This window comes from Dermochelys coriacea, chromosome 11 (genome assembly GCF_009764565.3).
Source record: "Dermochelys coriacea isolate rDerCor1 chromosome 11, rDerCor1.pri.v4, whole genome shotgun sequence".
NCBI classification, from domain to species: Eukaryota; Metazoa; Chordata; order Testudines; family Dermochelyidae; genus Dermochelys; species Dermochelys coriacea.
The window spans coordinates 17,453,531-17,467,158 of NC_050078.2; the positions used below are offsets into that span (position 1 = coordinate 17,453,531).

The 13,628-nt window shown below is 38.9% G+C and overlaps 1 protein-coding gene across 5 annotated transcripts in view; it reads right to left on the reverse strand.

Annotated features, from left to right (window-relative positions):
• Positions 1-13,628, reverse strand: part of NCKAP5 (NCK associated protein 5) — a 644,081-nt gene that overhangs the window by 72,097 nt on the left and 558,356 nt on the right. For 3 of the 5 annotated variants that reach the window (XM_043505028.1, XM_043505024.1, XM_043505029.1), the window contains 3 exons: positions 12,219-12,410; positions 3,882-7,729; positions 2,814-2,991 (listed from right to left, as the gene is read on the reverse strand). In XM_043505028.1, the coding sequence (XP_043360963.1) occupies positions 2,814-2,991; positions 3,882-7,729; positions 12,219-12,410 (4,218 nt within the window). The remainder of the gene's footprint in view (positions 1-2,813; positions 2,992-3,881; positions 7,730-12,218; positions 12,411-13,628) is intronic. The other 2 variants (XM_043505027.1, XM_043505026.1) reach the window with 1 other exon arrangement.

Genomic DNA, 13,628 nt, shown 5'->3' on the forward strand with positions numbered 1-13,628 from the left:
TTGCTGTTAATGAGATGCTAGTTTTATATCTTTTAAATATGAGAGCCAAGTAATGATACTCTCTAGTATAAGTTGCACAAAAATCAGGGATAAGTGCTGCATAAGGGATGGCATAAGAGGCCCCCATGCCTTTAATTAGAACTTGGAAAGCGAAAAGATTTAATTCTATGAAGTATAAGAAAAAAGACTTGAAAAAAACACTTTCTAGATGTTAATGTTTAAAAGAGCCTCATGTTACTTTCAGGTTTTAAAAAAGCCATACATACGATATGAGGTTTGAAGTACAAGTGTCAATTTCAGTGTTGACCCTCATTACTGAATGTACTTTACATTGTTAAGAAAAGAATAATCCTCTTAGTTTAAGGTTTTTTAAAAGATTTATTCTGTTTTCTCAAAAAGCATTTATTTTTCCTTTTTATAAAAAATACACAATGGTCTATGCTCCCACATGCTAGTGTTTTCAATCATAGATATCTCTCTAAACAGAATCCGTTGCAATCTTCTTCAAAGAAAGCAGGCACCAAAGAATAATGGAAAGAGCTAGAAATAAGATGCCTGAACTCTGAATTTAAAGAGTGTCAATTGTTTCTCTTATATGAATTTGGAGGACAAGCTGAAATTCCACTTAATTTATAAATCCTATTTAACACCATATTTCTTTCAAAAACTAGATTTAGGAGCACAAAGTATGTGCTTTCATTCTCTTTATTCTAAATGTTCTCAACATGTTGGCACTAGTTATTTCATTTAGGAATTAAACTCAACAAAATTCATAATAAGGAATTCACAGCTGAAGAAACTTGAATCTTCAAAAACAATATAGTTACAATACTTTGATTTCCAGCTTAACAAAAGGAATGTATGGTATAAGATAGGTAATGCCTTTTCACCATGACTAATTTGTCCTTAGAAGTTAAATAGATAATTAGCATTTCTCCATTATTTATGTATATTAAGGACAATCTTTGTACTTCACTGATAAAATGAAGTGTGTTTCTTGAAGATATACTTAAAGTCCTAAATGACTGTTATTGTTGCATTTAAAAAGACTTTACAAAATGAGAGACAAAAATCATAGCAAATTATTGCAGCATTAGAAAATAATAAGAAAGCAAAAAAGAAATTGTAGAAGCAACAGTTCAGACCTTTTTTGTACTTCTGTACAGTGACGATATACTCTATGCTGTCAGGACCATATTAAATGGGACATAGTTAAATTGAGTGGCTCTGATAAGGGGCTCCGCTTTGCTATCAAAGTTCTAGATCAGTTGGATTGAATTTCCTGCATATTGCACATTTCCAGACTTTCATTCTCTCTCTTTCCTTTCAGTGACATTACAAGGGCAACCTTAGATACGCTTATAATTTGTGGTTTTATAATGCAGGGGACCTCTACATTTTCAAAGAAGTCATGATACCACAGAAGCCAGGAGCAAAAAGTTTTCCAAAGTATTCGTTCTGCCAATGCTTTCTGAGAGAGTTTACAAAATGACCTTGCATATCCTTTTAGTAAAGACATTATTTGCATGAAAATAAAAATACACATTTGCCTGGACTTGAAAGTGTGTCTGTGATAACTGTAACCTTAAGCACTCTAACATCAATAGTAAACTAAGAGGTTTTCCAATTTCCTTATGAAGCCTTTTGAAACTTGCTTTACCCTTCAAACACATCCCAGAGAAATATTTAATTACTTCATATTTCAAATTTTCTCATACAAAATGGTAGCATGTGCTGTATTTTAATAATACATTTTGTCAGAACAAAAATGGTATGCTTAAATTAATGCTGTATAGTGTACACATTTGGTGCAAATGTTCAAATTATTTTTGCAAAAAGGGAAAATAATATAGTTAACACAACTATGGAGAGTGTAGACAGTTTTTATGATACAAAATTAAATGCTGTCAGAGTTCAAACATCTGTATGCCACTGGTATTTGAACTTTATAACATCATGGGAGAAGCCCACTCCAAAGGAGAAATCACTCTCAGCTGAGTTCTAAGATTAATTATTAAAAACTTCACAATTAAGGGTATCTTTAGAGTAAGATCTTAGGTCACAATTCTACAAAGATTTACACATTCTTAGCTTTATTCATTTGCTGCACAGCAAGCACTACTCACAATGTGTAAAGCTAAGCACATACACGCATTACCTTTGCACTTCAGGGCCTAAGTGCTGACAGTGCTTAAAACAATTTTCCTTAGGAATTGTAATGCTTCTTCTCTCTGGATAAATTAAAGTATCAGATCCAGTTAAAAGTGTAGAGAAGCACAAAATTCACTCCAATGGGGAAATTTTCAAAAGGTATCTAAGGGGCTTAATTCCCATGGAAAGTCAAGTATCCAATTCCCACTTGTGCGTTTGATAGTGACAAACAGCCCTAAATGTGGTTCAGTGCTTTGCTTTTTTTTTTCCATTGAGTTTTACACTTTTTACTTTTTAATGGTTTCAATCATATCAGAAGAATATTTGACACAAGTGTATAATTTTAAGGGGAAAGTAAAAAAGAAAAGAAAATGGTCTCATTATTTCATTGTGCTGCACTGTGATTATGGCATCATTGTGCAAATATATTTACAGAAATTCAGTTGCCAGTAAAAGCAGTATGATCTTCATGAATAGTCATACAATCTGGCCCATAATCAAACTGTCAGATTTGGCATGAATTCATAGTTCTCTAGTTACAAAATTCTTTCTACTATATATAAACAATTATTGTCTCGTTTGTCTGTAATGACAATAAGGAACAAAGCACATGCAGACATTAATAAAATGGAAATAATGTTTTTGCGCACTAAAGAACTTACCAGTGTCTCATGCTGCATTTCCATATCAGCTTTTGTTTTGATGTTTTTCTTGTGGCTTCCTTGAGTGCTGATAGAGTTGCTGGGAAAACAGGAGCCCTGGGAGCTGCCCTTCGACACACTCCTGTAGGAAACATTATTTGATCCACTTTCTCTCTGCTGAGCTGCTTTCTTATCAACTCTGCAGGTAGAAAGTGATTCTTCTAATAAATTACATTGCCCTTCTTCAATCACTCTACTTTTCCCATCCTTTAATGTTTAAAGTAACCTCTCTGTATCTTTCTGTCTTCAGACCTTTGAGTGATAAATGTTTCTAACTAGTCTTGATCAAATCTGTCACTTGCAATTTCAGGTAGTATATCAATTTAGTCTTTCACATACAAGGATTTATTTTATATTTGAAATTGCTGTGGGGCAAATTGGGAATCACTGTACAATGATTGTTGAGCGTCTTTGTGGCCTAAGGTTATGGTAGCTGTAAATGTAATTAATTCTGGCTAGTTACCAAATGCACATTTGCTGGTTACAATCACTGAGAATGGCAGAAATAAAAAACATGTACATAATTTTCCTCTGTGTCACACCAGATGCCTACATTCCTGGTTTCTGGAATAGTTTGAATTCTTGTAATCTTTGATCAAATTTACCATTCTTTAATTTCAAAGACGATTGGTTTGGTTAACAAACTAACATGAACCAGATTATTGTTTTATTGCTAACATTTTCCCCCAGAGATTAAAATCTTGATATGTACAAAACAAACGCTGCTATTGTAACACTGACAGACCCCGGTCGTCATAAGGCAGGATCGAACCTGCGACCTCAAGCTTAGTGCATGAGCTTGTACCGCATGAGCTAAAAGACTATTGAGCAGACTCATAATCTCTCTCTCTCTTTCTCTCTCTAAGTGAGAGCTACTACATGGGACAGAACACACCCAAGAGATGCGTGGGTTACACTATGCATTCCTATCTAGAAGAAACATGCTTGCATTCTGTTTAATACTGAGAATGCACATAAAGCCACAGAGAAAAAAAAACAACTGCACATCCCAAATTATATCATAATTACCTGTTTAAAAGTTCTTTCATAAAACTGTCTTTTGCTGAATATGTGATGGTGGAGGAACCACTCTTTTGATAACACCTAATCTGGCCAGGGATGTCTTGTGAAGCTTTTGTATTCTTTTTGCCTTTCAAAACATCATCTAAAATGTCACCATTTTCATTTTTCTTATTAAATTCATTTTCTGCTTCACAGTGTTGGTCAGTTTTCTTTTTATCTTTTTTTTTCTCTGACTTTGCCTGCTTATTTCCAAAACCTGAACATTTTGCTTCTTTCTTTTCTACCTTTGTTTTAGGAACATCAGTTTTTCTACCATTCAGGGCTGGGAGTTTACTCTTACGAAAACCAAACCAGCTAGCTATAGAGGGACCAGTCTTTTGTTTCATCTCAGCAGTGGGAGACTTGTTTTGCCCTTGACCCTTCTGCACATTTTCCTGGATACACAACATGACTTTTTCTTCTATTGTAGGTTGTACAACAGATGAACTCAAAGCACTGGTAACCTCAGAGTTTTCTGATATCTTTAAAGAGGTTTCTTGTCTTTGTGACTTGCTTGCTTCAAGTTTACGAGGATATTGTATTCCATCCAAGTTTTGAAATGATGAAATTTGTTCTGTTGAAATAGTAGGTGATGACTCCAATTCCAATTCTGCTTGCATAATACTTTTTTTGTTTAGTGGATGCTGTTTAGAATTCTCACTGCTTTTTTCATCGTGGACAAATATACTTGGTGTATCTTTCTGAGAAGGTGATTTGTTTCCCTCACATTTTGAAATGCTGTGAAACAAGTCCACTTTTGGAGATGTTCTGAATGGTAGTCTGCTTGGGCTACCATGCTGACTATTGGAACTACTCATGCTTCCATCAGAAACTTGTCTAGAATATAAATTTTCTGGGACTTTTGAAGTATCTGAAAAGATCTCTGATGCCATTGCTAACCCAGGAATGGCCTTGATTTGGAATCCTTCCATGGTAGAGTTCTGTCTTGTTAAGGAATTTCCTCTTTCAGAAGTGTTAGTAATAATCTGAGTCCGTACTTTTCCTAGCCCTTCTGTCACAGGGATAGCTGGCTTTTCCCCTGTATGAATGCTGAAACTTTGACTACGGGCCTTTGCTCCATTCATTCCCAGAGCCGGTTTTAAGTATGTTTTGTTACTAGAAGAAACAGATCTCTTAACTAATTTATTTTCTAATACATCTCCTCGGTCAACCATAATGCTGTAGTTTTCAGGTGAGTGAGGAGATGCTGTATCCATAGTAAGTCCCATGGAAAAATTATCTTTTATTTCAGTATCGGCCTTAGTGATTCTTAATTCCGTACCCATTGTTTCCATGGTGGTTAGACACATGGATTCATTCTGCTTGTACTTACATGAACTCACATTGCTTTTGGAAGCTGCATTTATACTGTCTTTTTCTTGTTTTCCTGGTACAGTAGAACTCTTCCTGAGGAGTTGGGGAGATTTTACAAGTAGTTTCAGTCCTACAGGGAGACGGGTTTTCAGTCCTTTCTCATGAGAGTTTTGGACAGCATTTGTCATGTCACTGCCATGAAACGATAGTGGCAATGAGGAACGGTTAACATGAGATAGAAGAGGCTCGCTACTACTTGCTGTGTGACATTGTGGAGATGTGGGCAGACTGTTTGGCATTTTTTGTGGCTGAGGCACTCCACTGCCATTGGATAGTCCTTTTTTGCCTGAATATGTGCTTTGTGAGGAAACCGTTTCCAGTGACACACAAGCGAGAGAGAAAGTCTTAGCTGTCCGTAATCCTGGGTTAGAAAATTCCTGATTGCTACAGAATACTGACTGATTAGAGGTTTTTGGGCAAGCTCTTTTTGTGAAAACTTTGGAAGGCCCTTGAGAGTTTCCAGGGGAGCTGTGAGACTTTTGAAGCATGTTTTGTGTGCTCATTTCTCCATTCTCTTGAAGGTGAACTAATTCAATTTTGGCCATGAGAGGTGTATTTTTTGTTAGCATTTCACGATTAGATTGATTATGAAAAGCAATAGGGTTTGCAGTTCCTTTTAAGGGTGATGATTTAAGAATATTTCTTGCTGTTTCATTGGGAACAGTTGCTCCTGGCTTTATGGATAAAGGTGGAGAATGTTCATAATTTGGTTTTATCAACAGTGAAGTTGACCGGCCTGGAGGAGGGGGTGGTGATGGGGATTGGGTTTCTACAGTTGCTAAATCACAATGAATATCTCTAGTTGGGGGCTCTCCATAGTCACTGGGTTCTATAAGGTGCCGAGGCAATAATGGTGATCCTGGAACTTGACTCTTTGGATTCTTTCTCCAATCACTTCTGCCTGGACTTTTAGAATTTTGAGGAAGATGGTGCTTTGGAATTTGTATGTCTATTTTTGAATCCAAATTATGAGTTGGACTTTGTGTCTTTTTGAATCTTGACAGTTTCATAGGCGGCAAAGCTGGTGATTTTTCTAGGGTTGTTGGGCCACATGATGAGGCTGCAGCAGACTCACTATCTGTCATCTTAATTTTCTGTGGTGAGAACTTATTTCTGCTGGGTATTTTAGTCAAGTTTTGCTTTTGATTGATACCTGCATGAACAGTGGAGCTGGAATTGGCCTTATATGATACATTGTACACTGGCTTCACTAGCTTTTGTCGTAGAGTATTTTGCAACAATGCTCTTCCAAAGTGTAAAGATTCACTGCATGTCATGGGGACAACTGTATTTTCATTCCCTACATTGTTCTGAAGAGTCTTTTTCTCTATTTCATCTTCAGGTGTTTCTAAAACAGTGTAGTTTCTAGCATCAGTTCCTGTTTGTGAATTAGTTATTCCCTGGGGTTTAAATTCAGTGTATTCTGCATTGGGCCCACTTTGTGGTCGGTTGATGGAAAGTTCATTTCTAGTCACAGTGACTACTCCAGTTTGATGTGAACTGAATTCAATAGGCTCACCATCCTCAGCATCAAATATTACAGTAGTGCATTCTTCAGAAGAAGTCTTTTTAATAACCTTTTGTTGTTTAATAAAATTACATGTCTTTGGCCCAATATCTGACTGAGTGGATACTTGTTTTTCCTCTCCATCAGTAGATACAAACTGAGAATTCACCATCCCTGCAAGCATGTCAGAGCTCTTTGTATGCTTGTCAGTAAAGGGAGTTAATAACAACTCCGATGAACTTTTTTCATCACTGCTTTCTATATGTAATTCATCCATGACTTCATTGTCATCAGTATCTGAAAACTGTAAATTAAGGTCCTTCCAACCCAGATTAGCAGTGCTTGGATCTAGCTGTAGTACAGGCAGTTTAACATTTGTGCATGATTTTACCTCTGACTGCAAATCATTGACAAAACTAGTTAGTTTTTCAGGTCTTTCCTTTGAATTAAAATATGAGCCTTTTTCTGGTAAATGTTTCCCATTAGGCTCCCAACCAAATACACCGTCAGAAATACTGTGGGTTAATTTATTACAATAGAGCCTGCAACCTTTGCTTGGTACTTCCTGCAGCAATGCTAAAGATGAAGATTCATCATCTGCATCATGTGAATCTGAATCATACGTGAAAGTTTTGTTGTGCTCGATGCAAACGCTCCCTATTTCCATTGGCTTACAATGAGTTTGTTCTTCATGGCTGCCACATTTAATTCCAGGGGAATATATTCCTTCATTGGAGTTCATGCAATCTTTGTAACCCCATTTTGATATTACTGAAGATGGTTCAAATAATATTTTTCGTTTCTGTAACTTCTTCAGCCCTTCCAAAATGTGGTTTTCCTTGATACGAGTTGGAGGTAGATCGTCTGTAGGACTAGAGAGGTTGCTCGGTAGCGAAGAACCAATGCTTATTCTTTTATCCCAGCTTATAGATGACTGTTAAAAAATAAGAATATGCTGGTAAGAAAAAAAGTAACACCTTTTATTTAATTGGTTATAAATTGCATATGGTATTAAATCTCATCTAGACAAACTGCTGTCTTTGGAATTGATGCCAATATTCTTTCTTAATACAGTATTTCATTGTAGTGTGAAACGGGGAGTGTGATTGGCGTGTGTAAGAGAGAATGTAGATGAGATGGGTAAGACAGAAAGAGAGCAGAAGAAATTTGAGTGTGAAAGAGAAAGGGAATGTCTGAATGAGAGAGAGATTGGGAAAGCAGAGGGAGAGAATGAGGATAGTTGGCTTGATTTAGGGGAAAGAGGAAACAGGGAATCAATGAGGTGAGTGAGTAAAGAGTGAGAACAGAGGATAGTGAAGGGGCTGCACTCATGCATGCAAACTTATGGTCAGCTGATCTGCCATTTCACATATGAGGGAAAAAAATAAAGGGAAGATTACACAGTATATATAATAAATACTGCATATTTACATGAACTCCAGCACCACTATGACATGCTGGGCCCTGGGAGAAAACTCCACGAACCCTACTTCTACATTAAAGTCTGTGAGGTAATGGGGCCCTATATAGTACCTAAGATAGAGGTTTTTTACTATTGTTAGTAGTAGTAGTATTGAAGAAGTGGGGTTGTTTGGCAAGTGCGCTTTGTATCCTGCAGTTAAGAACTGTATTACTGTATAACTCTTGCCTGGATGTGACTCAGGCAGCTTAGAGACCCACCAAGCAGCCCAGAAGACAGCTAGGAAAGGTGATTCTTCTGCATTATGGACCATTTATGGGTCTTTTCTTATAACTGATGCTTGGATTTGAGATAGGAGAAGTCTTTAGTAGGTCTTATGTTTATTGTTTGATTTAATATGCTAACAACCAAAAATAAATATAGCAACCCAGAAAGAGATTTTATTTTTATTAACCAGAGAGTTTGGTGTCTATTACTGAGAGAAACCCCTGAGCTCCCAAACAGTCCTGAATACATGGAAATCTCCTCTTTTTGCCTTTTTCAACTTACCCTTTTGAAAAGGTAGGAAGCACAATACAACAGAAAATGATTGAGTATGAACAGCAAACAAAAATGCAAATTGAGCAAAATGTGATTTGCAAAGAAGAGCTAGAGATAGGCATAGCTAGAAAAGAAAAGGCAACTTTCTTACGATGAGATAGAGTGTGACTGTGGTACTTTACTAAATTACAGCAAATGTATCTGTACCTTAAATATTACAGACATTTCCTACCCTTTTGATTACTTAGACTGTACTCCCTGCGTCAAAGCCACATTTCTAAAATATCATTGGAAAAATTATTGAAAAATATATTTTAAGGAAACATCTTCCTCCAGCAAGTTGATGGACTAGTTGTGACTTCACAAGAGTCTATGGATTCTACGATTCTAAATATAAACCATATTCACAGTGAAGGCCAAACCTTGATGTGATTTGCAAAACTTGCTTGGAATAGTTTTTGTTAAAATGCTTTGCATGGTTTTAAATGACTGTGATGCTTGTGAAAAGTGCTGGAGTGAATGTCCTGAGAAAATAAAACAATCCATTTAACAATGGTAGAGGCAGTGGCAATGTGAGCATCTTTGTGCCTCAAGGCCACATTAAGAAGGACCATCTCAAAGAACGAGCAGGAAATTCTCGGCCTGGTTCTCTTCTGTGTCCAGCTTCTCTGCCTGGCCCCAACCCAGGGCACAGTTTAGAGCAGTGTTGCTCTAAGATCTATCAGTGGGAAATGATTTGCCAGCGGAGGATAGCCAAAATGTAGAGTGGTCCAGCCATACCTCTGCCCCACCAACACATCCTTTCCAACCTCCCCAAGTAGGAGGCTGCAGGAAGGGGAGCATAGGAGCCAGCTATGCTGTTTTTGTTGGCATTGAGGAGCCTTCAGCAAAGGTAAATCTCTAGCTAGGGTGATGCTCCTTTTGTGCTGCTTGAGTAGCATCAAATTAGCAGAGCAGGACTGAGAATCTACCTCGCAGTCTTTGAACTCTAGAATGTTAAGTGTGTTGGTGGTTTTTCTGAGATGATCAACTCTCTACTGGGTACTTTACTCACACCACAAACTTCTTCCACTGAACATATGTCAGATGGTAACTTTCAGTCACTATTTACCAGGGTTATATCTAGGATCCTACCAAATTCACGGTCCATTTTGGTCAATTTCATGGTCAGAGGATTTTAAAAATTGTAAATTTCATGATTTTAGATCTTTAAATCTGAAATTTTACAGTGTTGTAATTGTAGGGGTTCTGACCCAAAAAGGAATTGTGGGGGGGGGGGGGGCGGGTCGCAAGGTTGTTGTAGAGGGGGTTGCAGTACTGCTACCCTTACTTCTGTGCTGCTGCTGACGGCGGCGCTGTCATCAGAGATGGGCGGCCGGAGAGCGGCAGCTGCTGACCGGGAGCCCAGCTCTGAATGCAGAGCTGCCACTAGCAGCAATGCATAAGTAAGGATGGCATGGTATGGTATTGCCACCCTTACTTCAGAGCTGGGCGGCCGGAGGGTGGTGGCTGCTGGCCAGGAGCCCAGCTCTAAAGGCAGAGCCGCTGCCAGTAGCAACACAGAAGTAAGGATGTCATGGTACTGTCATCCTGACTTCAGAATTGGGCCCTTGACAGAAGTGAAAATAAGCCAGTCCAGTCCGGTATGGTGTACCGGTAAGAAAACTGCTGATAATGGCAGGGGGCAAAAGGGGAAGCTACCCCGGGGCTCCAGCAGTGATTTAAAGGGCCTGGGGCTCCCGGCTGCCACCGCTTCTGTCGCTGGAGCCCCGGGCCCTTTAAATTGCTGCATAAGCACCGGGCAATGGAGGTGGGGCAGCGCTGAAGGTCTGGCTGGGGGATTTTGGCCCCAGCCCCGCCCCTTCCGCCAGAGGCCCTGCCCCTCCCGGGGCCCAGAGCTGCCCCCCGCCCCACCTTGCCCAGGACCCCAGCCACCCTGTGTACCAGTAAGTCATTTAAGTTACTTTCACCCCTGTTCCTTCGTCAGCAGCTGCCACTCTCTGGCCACCCAGCTCTGAAGGCAGCAGTGCAGAAGTAAGGGTGCCCTGGTATGGTATTGCCACCCTTACTTCTGTGCTGCTGCTGGCAGGGCGCTGTCTTCAGAGCTGGGAGCCTGGCCAACAGCCACAGCTCTCCGGCTTCCCAGCTCTGAAGGCAGTGCAGAAGTAAGGGTGGCAATACTGCGACACACCTAAAATAACTTTGCAGCCCCCCCACCTGGAACTCCCTTTTGGGTCAGGACCCCCAAGCTGAGAAATGCTGGTCTCCCCTGTGAAAACTGTATAGTATAGGGTAAAAGCACACAAAAGACCAGATTTCATGGGGGAAGACTAGATTTCACAGTCCATGATGCATTTTTCATGACCGTGAATTTGGTAGGGCCCTAGTTATATCTGAACCTAAGAGTTGAAAGTTTCCATTTCCCAAAACCTTCACCCCTTTACCTCCCTATTCTAGCGCCGCTCAAAAAGCCTACTTTGAAGTTAGCATGCTTAGAAAAGGAAACTAAATGAAACATTCTTTCTGAGAAAAAACCTGGAGAAAATCCAAAACTGCCAAGAAGTTGCTGTTCAGAGAAGAAGCCTACCATTCAATATGCTAGGTTAATACAGAGACAGGGAGAATAGAAAATGATTAAAAACAATATGAGCTCAACTTGCTTAACCCTTTGGCACTGGTGGTGGTGATGTTCCCAGTGTTGTGTGCTAAATCATCATGCATTAGGACTTTGCATTGAGGTAATTCAACAATTAGGGTCAAGGGGCTAAACTTCCCTAAATGATTCAAGCTGAAATCTCTCCAACTCTTCTATTTAAGGCCATTAGATCACATGAGACCTCCTTTCTGATGTATTTTTTTCCTATGCATTGCGGAAGCAAACACTTTCAGTTCATATGCTTCTGCCTCCTAAACCATAACAACATTTTTTTTAAAATCTGCTAAATCTACCAAATTTTACCCTTGATTAAACCAAGGCAACCCAAATGAAGCCACTGTGGCACAGCTTGGCCTCATGTGTAAATGCATAGACTGGTTTTGCATGTTGCATTCTGTAGGCCCCTGTGCCAGATAGCTTAAAGAGTTAAGGAGGCCTGAAATTTGTTTGGACCTCTCACATCCGCACATTTGCCCCCACCAAACGCTAGCAAGTTTGATAATCATTTAAAGGGATGGGGGGAGAAGCTCAGTGGTTTGAGCGTTGGCCTGCTAAACCCAGGGTAGTGAGTTCAGTCCTAGAGGGGGCTGTTTAGGGATATGAGGCAAAAATCAGTTGGATGATTTAATTGGGGATTGGTCCTGCTTTGAGCAGGGGGTTGAACTAGATGATCTCCTGAGGTCCCTTTCAACCCTGATATTCTATGATTCTAAGAGGAAGAAAGGCAAATAGTTCAGAAATTTCTGACTGCTCCATATTGTTTCAGATGAATTGGGCTAATAAATGAAACAAATCAATTTGCTTTACCCTTTTACTGCACGTCTTTCCATCATTCCAAGTGTAGGAGGAGCCACTGGAATATTCACTGCAAGCACTTGATAGAGAGAGTTCACTGCTACTGCAACTGCTCCGGGGATATAGGCGACTGGGCCCTGTCATATTTATTTGACTCTGGCATTTCAAGGCAGGTATACTGGATTTCACATTCTGCTGGCATTCCTAAAACACAAGAAGAAATGCAACAATCTTATGGGTAAAAACAGATCACTTTCTCTTCTACCTGATTGATTTAGTTAACAGGGCAAAATGCAAGTGTGCCATTTATACTTGCATAATATTCCATTAGGATCTGATAATATTAATGAATAGATATACAATAAAAAAAACAATTTCATGTTTAGCTTTATTAGAACAGAAAAAAATCTCAATCCCTCCAGTATTTTTATTTACTTACTGTGGCTTCAGCATTCTGCTGGTCTTTCTGCAAGAGTATTTTGAGTCTGTGTGAATTATGCTGTAGATATTAGAGGCATGCTCCAGTAAGATATCACAAACTAAGTTATAAGAGTACAAGTACATCTTGACAACTGCATTATAGCCCCACAATGTAACAGATGAGGCTCTACCAACTGGACAAGGTAAATTAATTTAGTGTCCCAAACAGAATGTCCATTGAGAATGGAATCTCTCCATTACAGTCTAATTCTGGTTTCCTATCTAGTCCAAAGCTTTGTCTAAGAAACTCTCAGATGCAGGACAATCCATCTTTGTGTCACTCTCAGACAGCTGAAGCCTCTTACTTATGCAATTTATTGACACTTTATGGCTGCCTTTAGTACTTGGGTAGTTATCGCCCCTCTCCAAATGCAATTTCAGCTGACTGTGACTAAATGCCAGCTTTGAGGAAGAGAGTAATGAAGAGTAGATAGCACGTTAGGTAAAATATTAAACCTTTATAGGAGTATCTAGGATGTGTGTAATTTATATTCAAACTAGTTCTCTTGTGTCTAACAATGTTAGACTTCCTTTAACATTAAGTGCCTGCACTGTTATGATGATATCCTCGTCTGCCATATAGAATCAGAAACTTTTTTAATTACCAGGAATACCAAAGAGCAACACTACTACATTTTTCTGAAAGTTGGCTTAGAATTTCATTAAAACTAGAAAATAAGCTCACAACCAAGCCTTAAGCAATATTTATTGATTTCCATTCTTGTTTATAGCCTGATGTAGTTTTGCTTAGATAGGTGTTTTCACATTTATATCCCAATAGGACACAAACAAATCTAAGGTTATATAATACATGAGCAGCTGGCAAAACTGTCAAATAGATTCAATGGATGTATAAAATGTTTCATGAAAATCTTTGGAAAATATTCAATTTAGAGACCATTCTCCATATACTCTGTTCCATGCTGGGTTGCTTTTTGTGTG